Below are 21,035 nucleotides of genomic sequence, written 5' to 3' on the forward strand. Positions count from 1 at the left end.
AATGAAATAACTCCATAAATGATTTTAAATTTCAGAAAATATTAACGCTAATATTTGTTTAAAATCAGCTACTTTGTTTGGCACTTTTTGATCCCTTGTTCATCCCTTGACAGGAAATGGCCAAAGCCGAGGGCCTATGGAACTTGTTCTTGCCAGCTGTGAGCGGCCTCAGCCAGCTGGACTATGCCTTGATTGCTGAAGAGACAGGAAAATGTTTTTTTGCTCCAGATGTTTTTAACTGCCAAGCACCAGGTTACTACAAGCAATTTTCTCTGTTTGAACGCTGTTTTAAATCTCTTTATTATAAGCAGATTTTCCTGTGCGAAATCATTCATTTACAGATTTTGCCGTAATTTTACAGCTACTCTGAACGCAGTGTAAAAGTGGATTTGAGGTTCTCAGTGGGTTCCCTTTTAATCAGCATGGTTACATTAAGAGTGCCAGCAGACAGAAGTAGCCACCAAGAGGACTGGTTATATAAACACCCCACTTCCTGACTGGGCTTAGGTATTTCTATGGCTAGCTGGAAGGGATAGAAATTCCAGAGGTCTTTGTTAATTCCCAGTCTCTCCATTGTGCAAAGCTCTTTCTCCGAAAGGCTGACATGGTTTCTGCCAGGGGCTTGCAGCCATGTTACCAGCACACTGTACACTTAACTGGCAGAATGTCCTATAGTGCCCCTGCTCCGGGGTCCTGGCTGCTGCCTTTCAGTGTGTGGCCCCGTGCTGAGGCTCTCCCAGAAGGGCTAATGCCAGCTTGAGCAACAGGCTACACAAGTGTAGTGGGTTTCTGAGAGAAGAGTCCAGAATGTGGCTCCATGCTAGACTTTGACTCGCTTGTCTGTAAATTCAATATAGTTCTCAGGCTTCTGATGATAGTGCTGATCCCTGGTGGCATAGTTTCCCTGTCTACACCAGTTTATCAACTCACTACTGTCCTTCATTGTAATCCTGTGAAGAGGCTATTGTAAGAGAAACATGTCTTTGCTGTCTGAAAATTTTATCCCAAATCTATGATGCTGTTATGACACACTGCACATGCTGTGTGGTTCTATAGAAAAGGAAATGAACGGCTAATCCTGAAGTTCAAAGCTTTTCTCCCTACTCTTCCTAATAAGACATCATTTATATTGCAACCCAATGTAGTGTAGCATATATAGTTGCACACATGGATTTGTAGGTAGATGGACAAATATTCCTCTATATGGCTGAAACACAGGTCTCGTGAAACTATCTTTCCTTATTACACGTGGCATTCAGATATTCCCTAGACCTAACATATTCTGTATTGTTACATTTTTATTTTTGTTTTGTTTTTTATATTTCTTAAAGTCATGGTTTCTTTTTTTATTTATTTTTATTTTGTGTGCATTAGTGTTTTGCCTGCATGTATGTCTGTGTAGGGTTGTCCGATGCCCTGGAACTGGAGTTTCAGTCAGTTGTGAGCTGCCATGTGGGAGCTGGGAATTGAACCTGGGTCCTCTGGAAGAGCCATCAGTGCTCTTAATCACCGAGCTATCTGTCTCTCTAACACCCTTGTTATTGTTGTGGTCCGAGGCTCCGAATCAACCCAAGCAGACACAAGAGGTTATGGCAAGGCGAGATTTAATGCAGGGCAGCACAGAAGAGGGGTGGGGAGGAGAGGGCTGAGCTGAACTGCGACTCCAGATGTCAGTTGAAGCAAGTATCTAAGCACAGAAATCACAAACATTTGCTGCCAAGTTACAGTCACAATTTTCACCAATCAGGAGTTAGAGATTAGGGGCTCTCTTGAATGTTCCCTCATTGTCAACCGACATACTATGCAAGCTTTTCAATCCCACCAATCAGATTCATTTGTTCTCTCTGTTGTTAAGACCAGCCATATGTTTCTAGAGAACAAAAGATGCATACGACTATTTCTATGGTTTAAGGAGGAGGTTGGTCAGCTATTGGAAGGTTCCCAGCTCCCCTAGGGAGCTTTGTTTCACCCTAGAGGTGAAATGGAGTCTAAAATCAAAATGGCAATACTTTGGACAAGATGCTTTTTTAAAAAAAGCCTGTTCCCAACATTATGTTTTTAGAGTGTGTTAGCCGTATTCTGTTAAGTGGATTCGTGGCACAGTACTGGGTCATTCACAGTGTGCCAAGTTAGGCTGCGGGAAGCTTGCTTGCAGCTCTGCCGTGGATGTTCCATTTCATTTGCGGAGTCACCTGTCACCGCACACTCAAGGAGCGTTTCCTAAGATTGTTAGTTGTTCTGTTTAAATAACACCACAAGACGGCTGAACTTTTTAAGTAGTTTTTGACTAAGGAATGACTAAGCTACTCTCTCAAGCAGAAAGACAAGGAAACTCAAGAAGCCAAGCGTCTCCCTTTTGTAGTAGAGCTGTTACAAAGGCCTGGGACCTTGTGTGCTGGAGCATTTTCCAGGCAGACAAACAGGGAGTTGTAACTGGTGCTAATGACATTCTTTGAGAGGCTTCTTAAGTCTGAATGATTAATTTCTACCTAGGCTTTCCAAGTAACTGCTCTTATCAAAGCTCAGAAAACATATGTAGCCTTCCAGTTTGTCTTTGTCTTCTCCCTTCAAAAAGGCACACAGTGTTGTATATTAGAATGCTGAAAATTGTAGCTAGAGTTTTTCTGCCTGGCCCACAGTCAGGACAAATCTCTGTCACCCTCCAGTCCCACAGCCGCTCAGACCCAACCAAGTAAACACAGAGACTTATATTGCTTACAAATTGTATGGCCGTGCCAGGCTTCTTGCTAACTGTTCTTATATCTTACGTTAATCCATTTCTATAAATCTATACCTTGCCATGTGGCTCGTGGCTCGTGGCTTACCGGCATCTTCACATGCTGCTTGTCATGGCGGCGGCTGGCAGTGTCTCCCTCCACCTTCTTGTTCTCTCAATTCTCCTCTCTGTTAGTCCCGCCTATACTTCCTGCCTGGCCACTGGCCAATCAGTGTTTTATTTATTGACCAATCAGAGCAATTTGACATACAGACCATCCCACAGCAGAAAATAGCTATTTTTAATTTCCAAACCTGTCACTAAATAATTTAGGACCTTTGGACGGATTTTTTTTATAGGTTTTTCCCTAAACTGTAAATAAAAAATTGGTCGGTTTCCCAGAGTAAAACTGATAATTTTAGATTCTTCTTTTATCTTTTAAGTAAGATCTCATATAGCTCAGGATGTCTTCATACTTATGTAGTTAAGAATGATCTTGAACTCCTGATCCTTCTGCCTCTACAGCCTCTACCATAACCCCAAGAACTAGTGCTAAGATTACAGATGTGTGCCATTGTCCCAGCTTAATTTTAAAATGTTTTAATACTTTATTTTGTTCATAACAAGTAACGCTGAATTTCAAACAAGCAAAGAAAGCGAATAATTCACTCTGTTAATTGTAATTGAGGACTTCTTTTCTCCCTCACTTAAAAACAATGTTAAGTTTGTGTGGATCTACTAGGAATTTTGTGCCTCTTGATTCAGTGTTAGTATCTGAACAGAGTGCAAAGGTATATTTTTTAAGGATGGTTTTAAGTCTTAAAAACATTTTTATTTCTGCATGTGCATACATATATGTGTGCAAGTCTCCTGAAGAGGATGTAGAATCCCCTGGAGGTGGAGTTGCTAGCTGTTGTAAGCTGCCGGAAGTGATTAGTGGGCACTGAACTGGGTCCTCTGCAAGAGCAGGAAGTGCCCTTAACCCTGAGCATCTCTCCAGCACTTACAAATATATCTTACTTGGTTCAGAATTGTCAGTTTTCATCAGCATTTGAGCAACCATCCTCCAAGTCACAGCAGGTGACACTGAAAATCTTCCAAATCTCAAAAGGATTCAAACAGAATTTTAAGAAAATTTTACAGGAATGGAAATCAGAGAAAAGCACCTAGAGCATTTTGCTCGCAATAAACAAAGTGTGCTTTTTCAGCTGTAGAAGGTAGAGTGTGTGGTGTCCTGGACAGCACCCTCAAGACTGGAGTGGGTCCACGAGGCTTTCTGCTTCCTTACAGGGCAGGGTTCTGATTTTCACAGAGGAATGCCATGCACAAATTAAGATCTATCTTAGAGCACATACCTGTAAGCCCAGCACTAATGAGGCAGAGCAGGAGTTTGATGGCAGCCAGGGCTACACAGCGAAAACCTGTCTCAGAAACCAACTGAATAAACAGCAGAAACAAGCTATGAGAGGTAAACAAGAGTTGCTGTAGCTCGGAGCAAGGAGGTCTTTCAGAGTGGGCAAGTAGAGGTTTATGTAGAGAGCGTAGCTCATGAGCAGTTTACTTACCCACAACCAGCAGACTTTCACAAAGGCCCAAGCCAACTTGTGAGCCTGAGGAACAGCATAGACAGCTGGGAGCTGGGGGCTCAATATGGAGCATCAGTTCCTCTCCAGGAACACGGGAGTCACTCCTGACCCAGCATACAAGCACAGCAGGCTGGGTTTAAAACAGAAATGGCTACTTCAGTCCTAATGGAGCTAGACCTCCTTAAAGCCATGGGATGAACTAGGTGAGCACCCAAGATTCAGAAAAAGTTAAATAATGGACTGAATGCCATACACTTGTAATGAATGATACAGCATCTCATCATTACACATTAAATTTAATGTACATTTCAGAATATTTGCATCAACAAACATTTTACTTAAAAAAATATAATCTGATCCCAGTGCGAGTGGCACACGCCTTTAATCCCAGCACTTGGGAGGCAGAGGCAGGCGGATGTCTGTGAATATGAGGCCAGCCTGGTCTACAGAGTGAATTCTAGGACAACCAGGGTTACATAGAGAAACCTTGTCTCGGAAAAAAAAAAAAAAAGGAGAAGAAGAAAAAAAGAAAGAAAAGAAAGGAAGAGAAAAAAGGTATAGTCTGTACTATCTTCACAAATGTGGATTTAGTACTGCTAGTTTTAAATGTCCAACACTTTCTTCTCCCCGGTAGACACAGGCAACATGGAGGTGTTGCACCTGTACGGCAGTGAGCAGCAGAAGCAGCAGTGGCTGGAGCCGCTCCTTCGCGGAGAGATCACCTCTGTGTTCTGTATGACAGGTAGGAGGAGTCCCAGCCCTGTCCCCTGGGACCGTCATCCTGGGGTCATTGTGGATAGAAGAACTGCAGCAGTGTGGGGTGTAGGTCGGCTGTAGCCAACTTTGCCACGGCCAGAAATGTGTTGATTTTGAGCCTGGTTTGAAATGCTGTTATCCTTAAATGTTGAGGATAAACACTCCTGTCCTTTGGGAGGGCTCCAGATGCATTCTGGCAGTCTACTTCAACATCGGCAGTGGGGCGATGTCTTTTAAATTGTGTTGTTTCTACAATTGCTGCTCGTTGATCTTCTTCTTTGTGATATTTATATGACTATAAACTACTCACTGTCCCATAATCCTAGAAAACTGGAACTTAAACCAGTGGAAATATTGCTGAAACTACCCTGTAGAGGAGAAAGCCAGGGACACAATGATGAGAATGGTATTGGTCCATTTGTACATTGGAAACAGTCATTTAGAAATTACTATAAAGACAAAAATTGCATCTCCACTTGAGTTTAGAATTAAATTCAGTTTGGTTTGGTCATAATGTGAAGTTCATATTGACCTTTTGCTCACGACCAGATTTTATTTTACTTTTTGTTTGGGGCTTTCAAAACAGGATTTCTCTGTGTAGCCCTGGCTGTCCTGGAACTCACTCTGTAGACCAGGCTGGCTCAAACTCAGAGATCCGCCTGTTTCTGCCTCCTGAGCGCTGGGATTAAAAGTGTGTGCCACTGCCACCGGCTAGATTTTATTGTTTTTTTTATATAATATATTTATATACACATATATACAATTGTTTATATAATAACAAAAGTTCTCTCCACTTAAATCATCAAGAGGTGTTTGTGGATCACCTACAGAATGGTTTAATGACATAGTGTTTACAAAGCACCAACCTGAGGTCACAGGATGAGCTTGCCGTCCCCTTTCTCTGAAAACAGCTTCTGGAGCTTTAAAAGGAATCCCTGAAGTACCCAGGACTCTCTTAAAGAGCAGAAGAGGGGTCAGGGACACAACTCAGTCTGTAAAGTATTTGCCACACAAGTGTGTGGGTCTGAGTTCCATCCCCAAAGTCCGATGTTGTGACACATAATTGTAATCACAGCACGGGGGGTGATTACAGAAAGATCCGTGAGGCTCACTGGCCGGCCACGCTAGCCATGTCCCAGCATGTGTGCACACACACATAAACACACAAAATAGAAATAAGAACAATATAGGAAGAAGGTAAAGGCTGATTGGTCTCTAATGCCGTGCAGGAAACAGTGTTTAAGATTTACGGGTATTGCACAGAAAGGTCTAGAGACCTAAGTGTTAAGAAGATCTGAGTGTTGAAGGTGTGGCCTGGCAGACACGCTCTCAGTAGCACTTACAGGGTGCAGGTAGAAGTGGTTAGTGAGAGTAGAGGAATCCAGCCTGCCCACAGTTAAAGCACATTCCCACTGTGGAAAGTCAAAGGCAGTGTTTTTATCAATTTTTGGTGATTGGGAAAATGATGAGTGAGTTGTATCCTGACTCAGACATCAGCAAAGGCTCCAAGGACACACTGGTCAGTACTAATCCTACGATTCATCCCTCTGTCTTCCAGTTCATATCTAGTGAATGCTTACAGTGTGTATGTTAGGAAAGGACCAAGGAGAAAGGGGTAAGATGGAAAGATTGAAAAAATAGAATAAAAAAACCAACATGCCTCTGTCTCGAAGAGCTTATCTTTTTGTGTAGCTTTGCACCTTTCCTGGAACTCGCTTTGGAGACCAGGCTGGCCTCGAACTCACAGAGATCCGCCTGCCTCTGCCTCCCGAGTGCTGGGATTAAAGGCGTGCGCCACCACCGCCCGGCAAGCTTATCCTTTCTTGTCTAAGCCTCTTTAAAGCTGATTTCTGTCAGTTAATCAAGCCGTGTTCCTTTATAGAGCCCGATGTCTCATCAAGTGATGCCACAAACATTGAATGTAGCATCCAGCGAGATGGAGATGGCTATATAGTTCACGGCAAGAAGTGGTGGAGCAGCGGTGAGTGTGCTCTGTGCTTCTGGTACCCCGTGGCTGGGGCAGTGCCACAGTTCCCAGTCTCTATGCTTCTGGTACTCCGTGGCTGGGGCAGTGCCACAGTTCCCAGTCTCTGTGCTTCTGGTACCCCGTGGCTGGGGCAGTGCCACAGTTCCCAGTCTCTGTGCTTCTGGTACCCCGTGGCTGGGGCAGTGCCACAGTTCCCAGTCTCTGTGCTTCTGGTACCCCGTGGCTGGGGCAGTGCCACAGTTCCCAGTCTCTGTGCTTCTGGTACCCCGTGGCTGGGGCAGTGCCACAGTTCCCAGTCTCTGTGCTTCTGGTACCCCGTGGCTGGGGCAGTGCCACAGTTCCCAGTCTCTGTGCTTCTGGTACCCCGTGGCTGGGGCAGTGCCACAGTTCCCAGTCTCTGTGCTTCTGGTACCCCGTGGCTGGGGCAGTGCCACAGTTCCCAGTCGGGGCTTCACAATCACAGCTTTAAACTCAGCCTCTGAAACTCTATCAGATTTAGAAACGGAACCCAGAGGAAAGGTAATTTGATAAGTCTGGGGTGTAGGTCAGTGGTGGTAGAACACAGGCTTAGCATGTGTCAGCAAGACACTAAATGTGGTATTTGTTTTATTGCCTAAAGTATGCATGTTTAAATGAAAAATAAGCTTTATACTAATCAGTTCTCAGTAATAGGCCAACATACCTTGGGAAGTTCTTTAGAAAGTTATAAAATTAGACTCTAAATAACTATGATTTTTAAGGCGTGCCTCCAAAATATGCATAATGAACACAGCATGTATTTGGATGGTTTTCTTTGGTGATACCATCAAAGCAAATTGCATGTGTAGGCACTTACTGGAATGTGTAAACATCTCAGGAAAGTTTATGGGTTTGGCCTTTTTTTTTAAGGGTTGGGAGAATTGCCATTCTTGCTTATGTCTGTAGTGATCTTTAAGAGGTCACGTAGGAAGGCAAAAAGCACCGCCTCCTTCAGGCCCTATAACCCAAGGTCATGGGCAGAGCAAATACCACTACATATGCCTTATAAAATCACTTATAAATTAAGAAATAGAAAAAAATAGAGTAAATTTTCTTGTGATTATTTAAACATTGGGATTTTGCAGAAAAAATATTCTTATTAAAATTTAGATCATTATAAATAATTATAAATTTTTCTTAGCACAAGTTTATTCATTGTTTTTAGATCACTTGACTCACAGCATGACAGGTTTTTTTAACTTTTTATTTTTAAGTTGCTGTCTACTCACAGGAAGTTACAAAGACAGTACAGGATGGTCTTGGGTGCTCCTTACCCAGTGACTTATCACACGGCATGGTCTCGGGTGCTCATTAGCCAAGGTTTTATATTACATAATTACAGTTGCTATCAAAGTCACGAGGGGCACAGCTAGATTTGAGTAGCCACCACTGCAGTCAAGATGCGAAACAGCCCACCACCACAAAGGCTTCCTGCTTATAGCACAATGCCGTTCTGCCATGCTGTTTTCCTGTCATTAACTTGAATTTCCGCGTTTTGCCGTTTGTTGTTTACTCTCTGGCGTCTGTGTTCCTCATACCCACACCCCTTGCTCCTTCTTTGTTACACATCGCAACAACAGTCTAGTGTTTGACATTTGAGTCTCAGTGTAACACAAATAGTTTATCTGAGGAAGAAGCATCTCTCGTGTGTCCAAGCAACAAGCAGAGAGCAATTTTATATTTAAATGGTAAAGGAACTGGTTGGCTCTGTAGGACCCTCAGAGTCAAAAGGAAACTCCTCCACGTTCTGTCTCTGTCTTCTCCACGATCCATATTTCTTGGCCACTTTCGTGATATAGTTTTTGAAAGAGGCCCCCATGAAGACATACAGGACGGGGTTGAGGCAGCTGTGGGAGAGTGCGATGCTCTCTGTGACCTGGATGGCAACATCCATGCGCTTGCTCATGTCACAGCTGGTGATCAGCAAGTAGATGGCATCTATGGCTTGGCAGAACTTGACAATGTTGTACGGCAGCTGGGTGACAATGAAAACTACTACCACTGTGAGCAGAACCTTGAGAGGGCGAGACTTTTTAATGTTCGGCATCTTGATGAGTGTCCTGGCAGTGATGGCATAGCACACCCCCATGATAAGGAAGGGAACCACAAAGCCGATGCAGATTTCCAGCATCTGAATGGATGCTTTCAGGGATGTTCCGAGGTGGTGGGGAAAAATGGGAGTGCACTTGGCATTCTGGTTCACAGTATAAAAAACCAGCTGGGGTATGCTCAGCAAGATAGCAGCCATCCACACACAGCAACAGATGATCCAGCAGGGTCTCCCCACACCTGATTGGCTGGGGGCCTTAGTGATTGCCCAGTATCTGTCAATGCTGATACAGGCCAGGAACTGCATCCCAGAGACAAAGTTTACCGTGTACAGGGCTGAAGTTACTTTGCACATTATTTTCCCTAGAATCCACCCATGAACTGCATTAACTGCCCAGAAAGGCAACGTGACCAGAAGCAATAAGTCTGCCACAGCCAGATTCAGGATGTACACATCTGTCTTGGTCCTCTGTTTCTTGTAATAGGCATAAATTGCCACAACTATGGAATTTCCTGCCAGTCCAATAATAAAGGCTATCGTGAAGAAGGCAGGGAGGAAGACTTTTGCAAACTGCCTGACCTCTTCTTTGATGCAGACTGATTCATACTGGCTGTAGTCATAAGTATCATTCATTATGTTTTCCTCATAGTAGTATTCCATTGACTGGTTCTGCTCCAGAGCCATGGCACCAAGCTGGATGGTAGGAAGAACATAAGACACTCACTTCAGCATTGCTTAAAAAGAAGCAGCTTTGCCCAGCATGTGGCATGTGTTTTCTCTAGAGAACAGCTTGTGGATCTCACTCTGACAACTTTAATGGGAACCACATTGACTCATCTCCTCTATCCTTTGTTCTTACGAGTCTGTAGGCAGGAAATGGCATTTGTCCATGGCCAACAGACAATATCCTGAGGGATTCCCTTAGTTACTAAATCCTAGATAAAGGTGAACACTTTTAAGTAAATATGAGTTGTTTTGTTTTGTGGGGTTTTTTTGTTTGTATTTGTGCATGTGGTCTGCATGCATGTGTGTGTGTTTTCATGTGTGTGGGTTTGAGGGCACATGTGTGTGCATGTGTCTACAGGTTGGAGTTGGCATTAGGAGTCATTAGATTACTCTCTACCTTATTTGTTGAGGTGAGGTCTCAGTTGAACCCAGAGCTCAGCGGCAGAGCTATTCTGACTAGCCAGCGTGGTCCACACATCCTTTCTCTCCCTTTAGAGTGTTGGAGCTGTAGGGGGGCTGCTGTGCCCACCCCTCATTTACATGATGCTGGAGACCCGAACTCTGGTCCTCACACTTTCACAGCAAGCACTTTAACCACAGGGCCATCTACCTAGTCTGGCTTTTGTAATATAAAATTTAATCAAAGCCGGGCGGTGGTGGTGCACGCCTTTAATCCCAGCACTCGGGAAGCAGAGGCAGGCAGATCTCTGTGAGTTCGAGGCCAGCCTGGGCTACCAAGTGAGTTCCAGGAAAGGCGCAAAGCTACACAGAGAAATCCTGTCTCGAAAAACAAAAACAAAAGAAAAAAAAATTTAATCAAAGAGCAGAAGAAATGTTGTAATTTTTATAAATACCTTAAATCTTGTGGAATATAGCTACAATAAATTAAAATAAGTTGTTTAGCTTTAAGAAGAAATGTTTTAATTTTTTATTCTAGTGTTACTATAATTTTCATTTAAATAGATTAGCTTGGCATTTGCATAGAGAATTACTGGTTTACTTTTCTACAGGAAAGCCTCATTCAGTCAGCTTGCCTCCCAAGCCTGTTACTAGTTGTGTCCTCTGGTCCCTCTAAGCTGAGAACTGGCACTGTCCTTGACTTCTCGCCTACCTAGATCGCTGGTTTCCAGTTGGTCTGTAAGTTCATTCATTCTTGCTTGCTTGCTTTATTTTTATTTGTTTTTGTTTTCTGAGACAGAATCTTACTCTGTAGCTCAAGTTAGTAATCCTCCTGCCTCAGCCTCCCCAGGATTGGGATTATAGGTATGAGCCCCCACACCTGGTTTGCATATTCAGAAAATGGGTCTGGAACTTTCCTATTCTTGCAGTCTGTAGTCTTGTGCAAACTGTGGCCCTCCTGTTTGTGTGCATGCATGCTGGTGTACACACACACACACACACACACACACACACACACACACACTTACTGCACTGTCTTCCTGCCTGGAATCTGACTGCTCTTCATCCTGCTCACCAACTTTTTGTGAAAACCATCCTTATTGCCGTCAGTATTGTACCCCTGACTTGCCAGTCTACTGCTGCCTCCCTTAGCTCTGTACCGAAAGCACTTCACTTCCCAAGAAAGCTCCAACCCAGGGTCCTCAGAGTGGTGTCCAAGGCTCCCTCCTGCCACCTCTGCCCTCCCGCTCCCCACACAGTAGACAGTAGTATGCTGAGTTGCCAGCTGTCAGTCAACACACTCTGCGCTCTGATGTGCAGCTCCACCATTGTCCCTGTCCCTTTTTCCAGCACTGTTTTCTGCCCTCCCCTTAAGAGTAAGTTAGTTTGGGTTTTTCCTCCCCAGAAGATTCACCCTCAGTCAAGGATATGACTCCATCCTGTGGAGAAAATGTATTTCCCAGCTCTAAGTTCTCTGAAGTCTGAGCAGTTTGATTTCTGGTTGTGACTGAAGCTTGTATTAGCATACCAGGTACACTCTAGCTGTTCACTAAGTATTTGTCAGGTTCTGGAGGTTTTGTCGACACATATAAAGCTGTTATTGCAGAATGGATGGAGGATATGTTAGGAGTCTCCTGTCTCAACTCAGGAAGCACACACTGGCTAATAGCACTGCAGTGTACCAAGACAAGCTTGCACTGAATTCACAAATATTAATATGAACATTATAATGGCTTCCAGTGTTTTTATTACCTTTTCTTTTTTAGCTTCTCTATCTTGGTTGGCCAATTTTGTCCTTCAAAGAATCTCCAGTCTTACAGAATCAATCATTAAAACAGTATTTTCAAAACAGTACAGGAAAGAACATTCAGTTTCAAAAGAGGTCTTTAACTTGCTAGCTCATCTCTGAATGAATAACGTGAAGGTGCCGCTCAGGGAAGGTGCTCCTGAGGGAAGGTGCTCCTGAGGAAAGGTGCTCCCTTAGGGAAAGTGCCCCCTAGGGAAGGTGCCCCCTAGGGAAGGTGCCCCCTAGGGAAGGTACTCCCCAGGGATTTTTCCTGTCACACAGAAAGCAAGCAGCAGCAGTCTGCAGTGACTACTTTGTCATTAAAGGTGTTGTAGAAGCTGTACTGGAAGCCTCCTGTAGCCTCCATGATTTCTGCGTTAATTATTAACACAATATGACTTTGTTCTTCTGTTATCACAAAAATCTTGAACTTGATGATAAAGAGGAACAGAGCCAGATAAAATATAAGGACGAGTATTTGAAAATTGATTTCCCAACAGTATAAGAAAATCAGAATAGAAATAGAGAGTGTCTGCAGAAATCACCCTTCTGCAGATATATAGGAAGACTTTCAAGTTATTTTCAAGACAAAAAAAATTTATTGTAAAGATCAGAAAGAAATGATATAGTAAACCCTCTTGGCTCCCTGACAAATCAGCAATGGTATTGAAAATAATATTTCCTTCTTGATATATTCATATTTTCACTTGAGGTTAAAAATGTAGAGATATTCTTAAATAGCTTTTTTGGCACATGTACACGTTTAAACTCTCATGCATCAAGTCCCTCATCCCCCACTAAGATAAAAATGCAAAATCTTTGGGCTTAAAAAAAAATCAAAAACACATATTCAGGTCAAAAGGAGAAATTAAAAAGAAGGAACCAACCTGTCTCAGCTGGGAGAGGCGCAGTCTTGAGTGAGGAGGATTCCAAAGGACCTCTGTCTGACTCAGGCGGCTCTTGTTTTCGCTTTTTACACCCCGCCTTTATCTTGGATCCAAGAGAGCTTTCCTGAAATGTAACCTCCGGAGTACTTGATTAAGTGCTCTGTAAAACCTTCCTGTGGAGTCCGTCCAAATTCTTAAATGTCTGGATACAGATGGAAGGAGTTCCAGTTTGGCTCCCAAACTGCAGGATTGTGAGTTTCCACTCAGCTGAGGGGGAGAAGAGGCTGCCTGTGGCTGGGTAACCTGCTCAGACGAGAGGGGACACTGAGAGCAGCCAGGGGCCACAGGCCCGCTAGGGAAGCTGCAGAAATACTTGAGAAAGTTACTAAGAGAGAAAACGAAAACGATTTTACCAGAAAGCTATCTTTTTGAAAACCAAATTATGTAAGATGAAGCTCCAAAGTCCCCGTCAGACAGTTACAGTATGGAACTTACAGTTTCCATACTCCGTACAGCACAATTTCAGACTTGACTTAAGCAGAGTCCTCACTCACTGTGGTCCTCTCTCTCTCTGGGATCCAAAGGGTGGCTTTTTCTGTGGCTTTCTCTTGTTTTTCTTAGAACTTTTCATCAAGGGCCAAATACAAACCTTCAAACATCCTCTGTGTGGAGAGGCTGTTTTCCCAGGCTGCCAAACAAATGCGTGTTGGAGAAGGAAGCGATGAATGTAGAATCGGTCTTCCTGCCCTATTTGACCTCACCTCACATTTGCATAGTATGGCCTCATTTTCTCATGCAAAGCTAGCCTAGGTGCCCACCTGCAGAATTTATTTTAGACCCAAGCACTTTTGTGCTCTCAGTGATTGTTACAGCCTCTATGTTGATTCATGCAAAGAGACTCAGTCATATCTGCCTTCATCTTTATTTCTCCCAGTATATGTCTGGAGGTCAAGGGAGGAAGCGTCTCCTTCTACCTTACCACTTCTCTTTGAGGAAGCATCATTTGCACACGGCTAAACCAGCTTACCACGAGATCCGTGCCATTTGCCACTTTCCGTGGCCTATGCATTCAACCATAGCCAGTTTTAAGAACTGAAGTCACTGAATGAGAAATTACTATCAGAGGCACATAATCCGTGCTTCTGCACAGGTGCTGGTGCCCTTTGTTTTCTTTGCTAATGTTTGTGGGTATTTGGTGTATGTCTGTGTGCCGCACCTGCAGTCAGATCTGCTGGAACTGGAGTTACACTTGTGAGCTGCCATGTGGGTGTTGGGTGTGGGGAATTGAACTCGGGGCCTCTAGAAGAGCAGCCAGTGTTCCCAACTGCTGAGCCATCTCCCCAGCCCCAAGCTAGTACAGTTTTACTAGGGAGATACAAGTACATCCATGAATAGGTAAAGGCAATGTAGGCTTAGGGATGTAGCTCAGCTGGTAAGTACAGGCCTAGCATGGCAGAAAGCCCTGGGTTCAATTCTCAGTCCCATGTAAGCAAGGTATACTGACTCACATCTGTAATCCCATCACATGCGCTTGAGCCCATACTGGCCTGGGCTATATGAGGCCTTGTCTAAAAAGAGGGGGAGTGGGGGAGGGGAAGAGAATAGGAGAAAAATATATGATATGTATACATATATACACAGTAGACTTCAGTTCTGCCATGAAGAACAAATACATTTCTGGTATTCCACGATGCTATCTCTTATGCAGTCTTAATATTGCTATATGTATGCTTAAATATACCTCCTCCATTTCCTTGTTTACCCTACCCTAAGGAACTACATATTTTCTTATGAATTGGGTTCCTGTCTTGTGAACCAGTTGTAATTTTATAATAATCTTTATAGCTTTTGAATTAAAATAATCATTTTCTTCAAGCTTAAGCCCTCAGGACATAAAGGGCACCAGGACTGAGCTGGTGCTTCTGGCCTGGTGCGCTGAGTTCCACTGTATGAGTCATGGTGAATAGAAAGAGCCCTGGCTATGTGTACTTTCACTTCTCCAGACACAACTAGACTTCGTGGTAACGGGAAATCTGACAAGATATGAAAAGTATCTGGGTGTGGTAGCTCAGGCTTGTAATCCCAGCTCTCTGGATGCTGAAACAAGAGGATCACACGTTCAACACCCACCTAGACTACACAGCGACAGCCTGACTCAAACCGAACAGCAAATAATAGATAGATAGATAGATAGATAGATAGATAGATAGATAGATAGATAGATAGATAGATAGATAGATAATAGGTAGATGGAGAGTAGTTAGATAAATGGATGGATGGATAGATAGGTAGATAAATAGATAGATAGATAGATAGATAGATAGATAGATAGATAATAGGTAGATGGAGAGTAGTTAGATAAATGGATGGATGGATAGATAGATAAATAGATAGATAGATAGATAGATAGATAGATAGATAGATAGATAGATAGATAGATAGATAGATAGATAAGGAAGAGAGAAATAGTAGTCACAGGAATTGAGAGGCTGCTGGAGAAAAGCTTTACCCACTATGGGCAACTTTCAGAGTACTTGATGTTTATTCTGTTGGAATTCCCCCCCCCTTAATCTCTCTTCCATTTCTTCTTAGAATCTTTGATTCTCATTTTCTTCAAATGGACTGTAAACAATTATCTCTTGTCTTAGCATAGCAATGCCTTTTGGTCCCCCAAAATCTCTCTCTGCATCCATTTTCTGGCTCTGCTGGTGGTACTGTTTTGCCTGGTGATGGATGTATGACTAAACTATATGCTACATTGTCACCTAGAACACCGCTGATGTTGGGCTGTGCTCTGAGCATTAATTAGATAACCTTAGCTCTTCTCTTTTAGTGTCCATATTACATGTTTAATTCATATTCTATGGGTTTTTAATGCCACATCTTAGCTTAAGGAAAATGCACCTTTATCCAAACTCACCATCAATGAGTTTCAGTAGAAGTAATATTTTATTGCATGTATTACCATAATTTGCCTTATTATTTCTTTGGGAAATTTATGTATTTTTAGTGTTATAAACCACATTGCAGAGTGATATGTTTGTAGATAGTGTGATAAGATGAACTCAATCTTGAGAACTTTGAAGACTATAATGAGGTGTATAGACATTATCTCTTTGTCTTCTTATGCCAAAGATAGTGTTAGTATGATTTGCTTGTGTTGGTAATCTTGAGTCCTTCCATGTTGGTGCAGAGAAAGCTTCATAGCCCCTTAGAGGCCTAGATTGTGGCCATAGTACAGCACATTTCAACAGTCCTCTTGCACTTCACAATGATACTACTGCAGTGAATAGTCTCACATCCCTGCCATTGCGTAGAGGGAAAGCCATATTTACAGGATAAATATAGATGGCAGCAGTTGGGTGGGAGGGTCAGAGACTGAATGAGTCTGTAGTCTTGGTGGGCATTGCCAAGTTGTGTTCCTTAGAAATGGCTTTGCTTTGTTCTTCCACCAGCAATATGTGGAAGTGCCTGTTTCCTTACAGCCTGACAATGGACTAGTGTAGTAACGCTTTACTTTCTCCCATGCCTCACCAGCCCCATGTGAAGTTCTGAACCATAAGCTGCTCTAAATATTCCTTTGACGTTTAACTGCAAACTGGTATTTCATCATTGCTTTGTTCTGCTTTGATTTGGGGGACTGATAAAGCTAAATGCTGGAAAAGTCTCTTGAATTCTTATCTATTCTTTCTGTAAATTTGTCCTTTGCTCATCTTTATACTGATTCTCAGCTATTTTTAATACTCTAAGAGATATTAAAATATTTTGTTCAAAATGTTAAAATATTTTTTCAATTTTTTGGTATTTTCCTTTATTTCTTAATATAAAATAACTTTATATTGACAAATAATTTGATCTTTTACTTTCATTTATAGTTTTGTGGGATTTTCTTTGTTGGTTTTTTTGTTTGTTCTATCTTTCTTGGTTTTTCTTTTTTTCTTTTTTTTTTTTTTTTTTTTTGAGACAAGGTTTCTCTGTATAGCCCTAGCTGTCCTGGAACTCACTGTGTAGACTAGGCTGGCCTTCAACTCAGAGATCCACCTGCTTCTGCCTACCAAGCACTGGAATTAAAGGCATGTGCCACCATGCCTGGCTGTTTTTTGTTTGGTTTGCTTTGGGTTGGGTTGGGTTTTTTGTTTGGTTGGTTTTTGTTTTGTTTTGTTTTGTTTTTATTTTGAGGCAGGATCTCAGGTAGCCCGGGCTATCCTTGAACTCAGTATGTAGCCAAGGATAGAACTGAATTCATGATCCTCTGCCTCCATCAACCAAGCGCTGGGATCACAGGTACACACCAGCACACTCAGCCTCACTTATAGTTTTAAATTTTAAAATTCTTATCCAAAGATCTATGAATATTATTTTTCACTGTTGTTTGTAGGTTGATTCTGTAAATTTTTTGAAAACCTCAACCCTAATCTATTTGGAGTTCATTTTGATCCGTTTACAGCAGCATTTAACACTTATTAAGCATCAGTCTTTCTAAGGATGGTTTAGCGTGTGTCGAGGTCTACTTTCCTATTAGAAATGGCATGAGTTCTGAGAAAACACATTGGATAATTTTCCCCTTAATCATAGTTTTGGATGATAAGCTTTTCAGAGTGGGAATTTTATTGTAAGAAGGTTCTTCACTCATAATGTTTTTATCCTAATTTGAAACATTAATATTAGAGCTGAAGCCAAAGTAAATGTAAGTGTTTTCACTCCAGCAAGTCCGTTTTGGTAGAAGAAATGGCCTTGAGACCTCTCTGGTGGCTGGCTATGCTGTGTGTGGTACCATGTGTTTACATCCCTCTCTGGATTGCTCAGATCACATACACAGTGGTCTTGATAATTCTGGCTGTCATCTTTCCTTCTGTAGGAAACTGAGCTTTGATTGAGCTCAGTTTGAAATGAGAGCCTGTGAAGTTAAGCTCGTGAGCAAACATGAAGGAGGGGATAGAATTTGTAGTCTGATTGGATGCTGGCACTTCAACAGGCTTGCAATACAGAGTCTGTGTTGAGAACAAACATCCTTATCTGGGGCATCTGTTTTCATTCACAAGGCCTGTGACCCCAGATATGCTGGGATGTTCTCTGGTCTCTGCATTTCCTCTTGCCTGTCTCATTTCTGACCTTCTGTATCCTGTTCAATAACTAAAACACATAAAAGAGAGGGATTCTCTTTTCTGGAAGGGTGTTCCAGCTGCTGCCCCTGCCAAGTTCTGCCTGGAGCTTGGGGAAGATGATGTATTTATGAGGATTTGCATCTCATTCTTCTGAATCAGCCAGGTTAATTGCAAAATATTTAAAGTTTTGACAATTGTGTATTCCCCCTGACTTCCTCTACTTTAACAATCAGCAAAAGAGCCAAGTTAGATGTTTTGTATTTTAGAATCCGAATTATTGTCCATGTGTTAATGGATGAGACAAAATTAAGAATTGTTTGCCTAATGTTTTTATATTCTTTAAAATTGATCTGTGATCTATTGAGGGTTTAGATGAGGAAGTGCCTATATCTTTTTCATTCTGAAAAGTATGGTATTAGGAAACATCAGGGGAAATTCTCATTCTAAATAGTAAGGAAAGAGGTTTGTGGGTTCCAGGGGTGCTGGAGAAGATTGTGCTTGGTTATTTTATGGACACATGGTCTCATGTAGCCCAGGCTGGCCTTGAACTCAGTATGAAGCTCAGGATGACCTTGAACTTGCAATCCTTGTGTCTCTACCTCCCAAGTGCTATGATTACAGGCCTGTACTGCCACTCCCAGTTTTGTTCTACTTATTTATTTTAATGCAGTGTTGGGAGTTGAACCTACGCTAGGCTAGCACTCTGCCCGCCCCCTTGTCGTCCCCCAGTCCCCCACTGCCCCAGCCACATCTCCAGCACAGGTTGCACTTTTGAAGGCTTCAGCTTCTGATAAGATTTGTAACGAAAATAATGTCAGTGTGTCCCGATCCAATCTTCAGCAGTGTGCTCACCGAGGAGGTAGTGTGTTGTATGGGGCATGGAGAAGCAGCCTTGCAGCTTGTGGGCCTCTAGGTACTGGCTCTAACTAGAAAAATATTATTGAAGAATTCAAGAGTGAGCCATTATATTAACAAGTTTTACTCTGTAATTTCTAAGAAGGAAAGCATAGCCACATGGGGCCTGGAGAGATTGCTCAGTGGTTAAGAATACAAACTGCTTTTCCAGAGGACTGGGATTCAATTCCCATCACCCACATCGGGTCACTTACAACCACCTGTTCCAGGGGGATCCAACTCCTCTGGACTCTGTGGGCACCTGCACTGCAGTCATGTGCAACACACACACACACACACACACACACACACACACACACACACACACTCATACACTTTAAAATAATTTTTAAAATAAAAGCATAACTTCATGTGATGCCAGAGTCTGGGCAAACAAAGCGGGGAAAGTCTCTCAGCTGAATAGTTTCAGATAAGGAATTATAGCTGAGATCCACAATGAAAGAGAGAGACTGACATTTATAACAAAGCCCAGAAATATTCAAACTCCTCTTTCCTGTTGGTTCTGCTGGTTCTGTCACAAAGCTGAGGCCGGAGCTGATTAACAATGAAGAAAGGTTTGTTTCTGCTCATGGCTTTAGAGACTCTGCTCCATGACCAGATGGCCCTGTTGCTCTGAACCCCTGGAGCAGATGCTGAGTGGCAATGGGGAGGGGTGCAGGGGTGCAGGGGTGGGGCAGGGAGATAGCAGAGCAAAACACTTAGCTATAACCGTGAGGTGAACAAGGAAGAAGACGGGACTGGAGCCCTGTGGTCCCCTCTCCAGGCACATCCCACATGACTTGGTGTCTAAAGCCCACCTCCCATGGCTCCGCTGCCTCCCGTTAGTGCTCCCCCCCCCCCCCCCGCAACAGTTCCTTTATTAACACAGGGGCCATGAGAGGACGTTTACCGTTTAGACCATGGCATCGGTTGACACAGAGCAAGTGTGGTCAGCTCTGCTGTGTCCTGCCAGCACTAATACAGCAGGCTGTTGAGGCAGAGCAACTGTGTTTTATTTCAGGAACCTCACATTTTTCTTATTTATACTTGTGCAAATGCTTGTCTTTTTCTTTTAATGAAAAACATACATCCCGTTTTAACATAATAGTTTCCATTTCACTGTATTTGAAACAATTGGATTTAGTAATAAGATTATGTTGCAAATGCCCAGAAGGGTGGAAAAACGATTCTACATTTTATTGCACACAAAATGTAGACAATAAGTCACGTGTTTGGGGAAAAATGGGAGAGAAATCTTTGCTTAACCTATTTGTTACCAAGTAATAATATAACATCTGTTTGGCCAGTTTTGCTTTTTAAATTTCCTGTTCCAGTTAGAAGGCACCTCCCTTTCTAGTCACCCATAGAAGTCACGTGTGCACATCTGTGACTGCACGTTCAGACAGTTCCAGTGACTGTGAGACTCTGGAGACACGGAGCTGTGAGTCACGTACAGTCGAGGTGTGACCTTGATTTGATGCCAGCCTGAGAATGAGTAGTCACTCATTTTATGCCCGTAGCCTTCTTCCCCAAGCCTTCCCGTTCATGGAGGAAAGCTATTTTGTGTTTTTAAAATCCATTTAAACATTTCCCTGGGCAGAGTGTACACATAGGATTTCTGAAATTACACAAAATCACATGTAAGTGAGGGAGTGCCGCTCTGTAACAGGAAATGATTCCCCCACTGTTTGTGGGTTTTATGTTCAGATTAAAGGAAACTTGAAAGAGAAAAATGAAAACCACATTTAGTCTCCCTCTCCTAGTTGGAATCTATAATTTGTTTATAAGATGGTAGACTTTTACTTGCTTTCATCTCTTTTGTGGGGGAATATTGAAGAGAATCTCACCACGTAGCCCACTCTAGTTAGGAACTCAGGATCCTCCCATCTCAGCTCCCACCCCACCCCCACCAAAAGCTGGGATTGCAGGCATGTGGCACCACACCCAGCTTGGTTTTGTTAATAGTTTTTTTTTTTTAAGTTCCTATTGTCTAGTTGAAATGGTAACAAACAAGAGAAGATCTCCCAGCCCATTCGTCCCCACCCTAGCACATGGCAGTGCCATGCCCTGGGGACAGCAGTGGCAGCTTTCTGATTTCCATTCTGATTCAAGGGGACCAGCTTTT

The 21,035-nt window shown here is 42.8% G+C and overlaps 2 protein-coding genes across 2 annotated transcripts in view; one reads left to right on the plus strand and one right to left on the minus strand.

The window, feature by feature from the left end:
• The window catches only part of Acad11 (acyl-CoA dehydrogenase family member 11), a 76,308-nt gene that overhangs the window by 31,922 nt on the left and 23,351 nt on the right, over positions 1-21,035 (plus strand). Inside the window, exons 11-13 of the mRNA XM_059268488.1 lie at positions 114-252; positions 4,937-5,044; positions 6,941-7,039. Coding sequence (XP_059124471.1) covers positions 114-252; positions 4,937-5,044; positions 6,941-7,039 — 346 coding nt within the window. The remainder of the gene's footprint in view (positions 1-113; positions 253-4,936; positions 5,045-6,940; positions 7,040-21,035) is intronic.
• On the minus strand, positions 8,260-13,108 carry Ackr4 (atypical chemokine receptor 4). The gene is made up of 2 exons (XM_059268489.1): positions 12,912-13,108; positions 8,260-9,806 (listed from the first exon to the last, which is right to left on the minus strand). The coding sequence occupies exon 2, from the start codon at positions 9,795-9,797 to the stop codon at positions 8,745-8,747; it is 1,053 nt and encodes a 350-aa protein (XP_059124472.1). The 5' UTR covers positions 9,798-9,806; positions 12,912-13,108; the 3' UTR covers positions 8,260-8,744.

The sequence above is a fragment of the Peromyscus eremicus genome, chromosome 7, assembly GCF_949786415.1.
Source record: "Peromyscus eremicus chromosome 7, PerEre_H2_v1, whole genome shotgun sequence".
NCBI lineage: Eukaryota > Metazoa > Chordata > Mammalia > Rodentia > Cricetidae > Peromyscus > Peromyscus eremicus.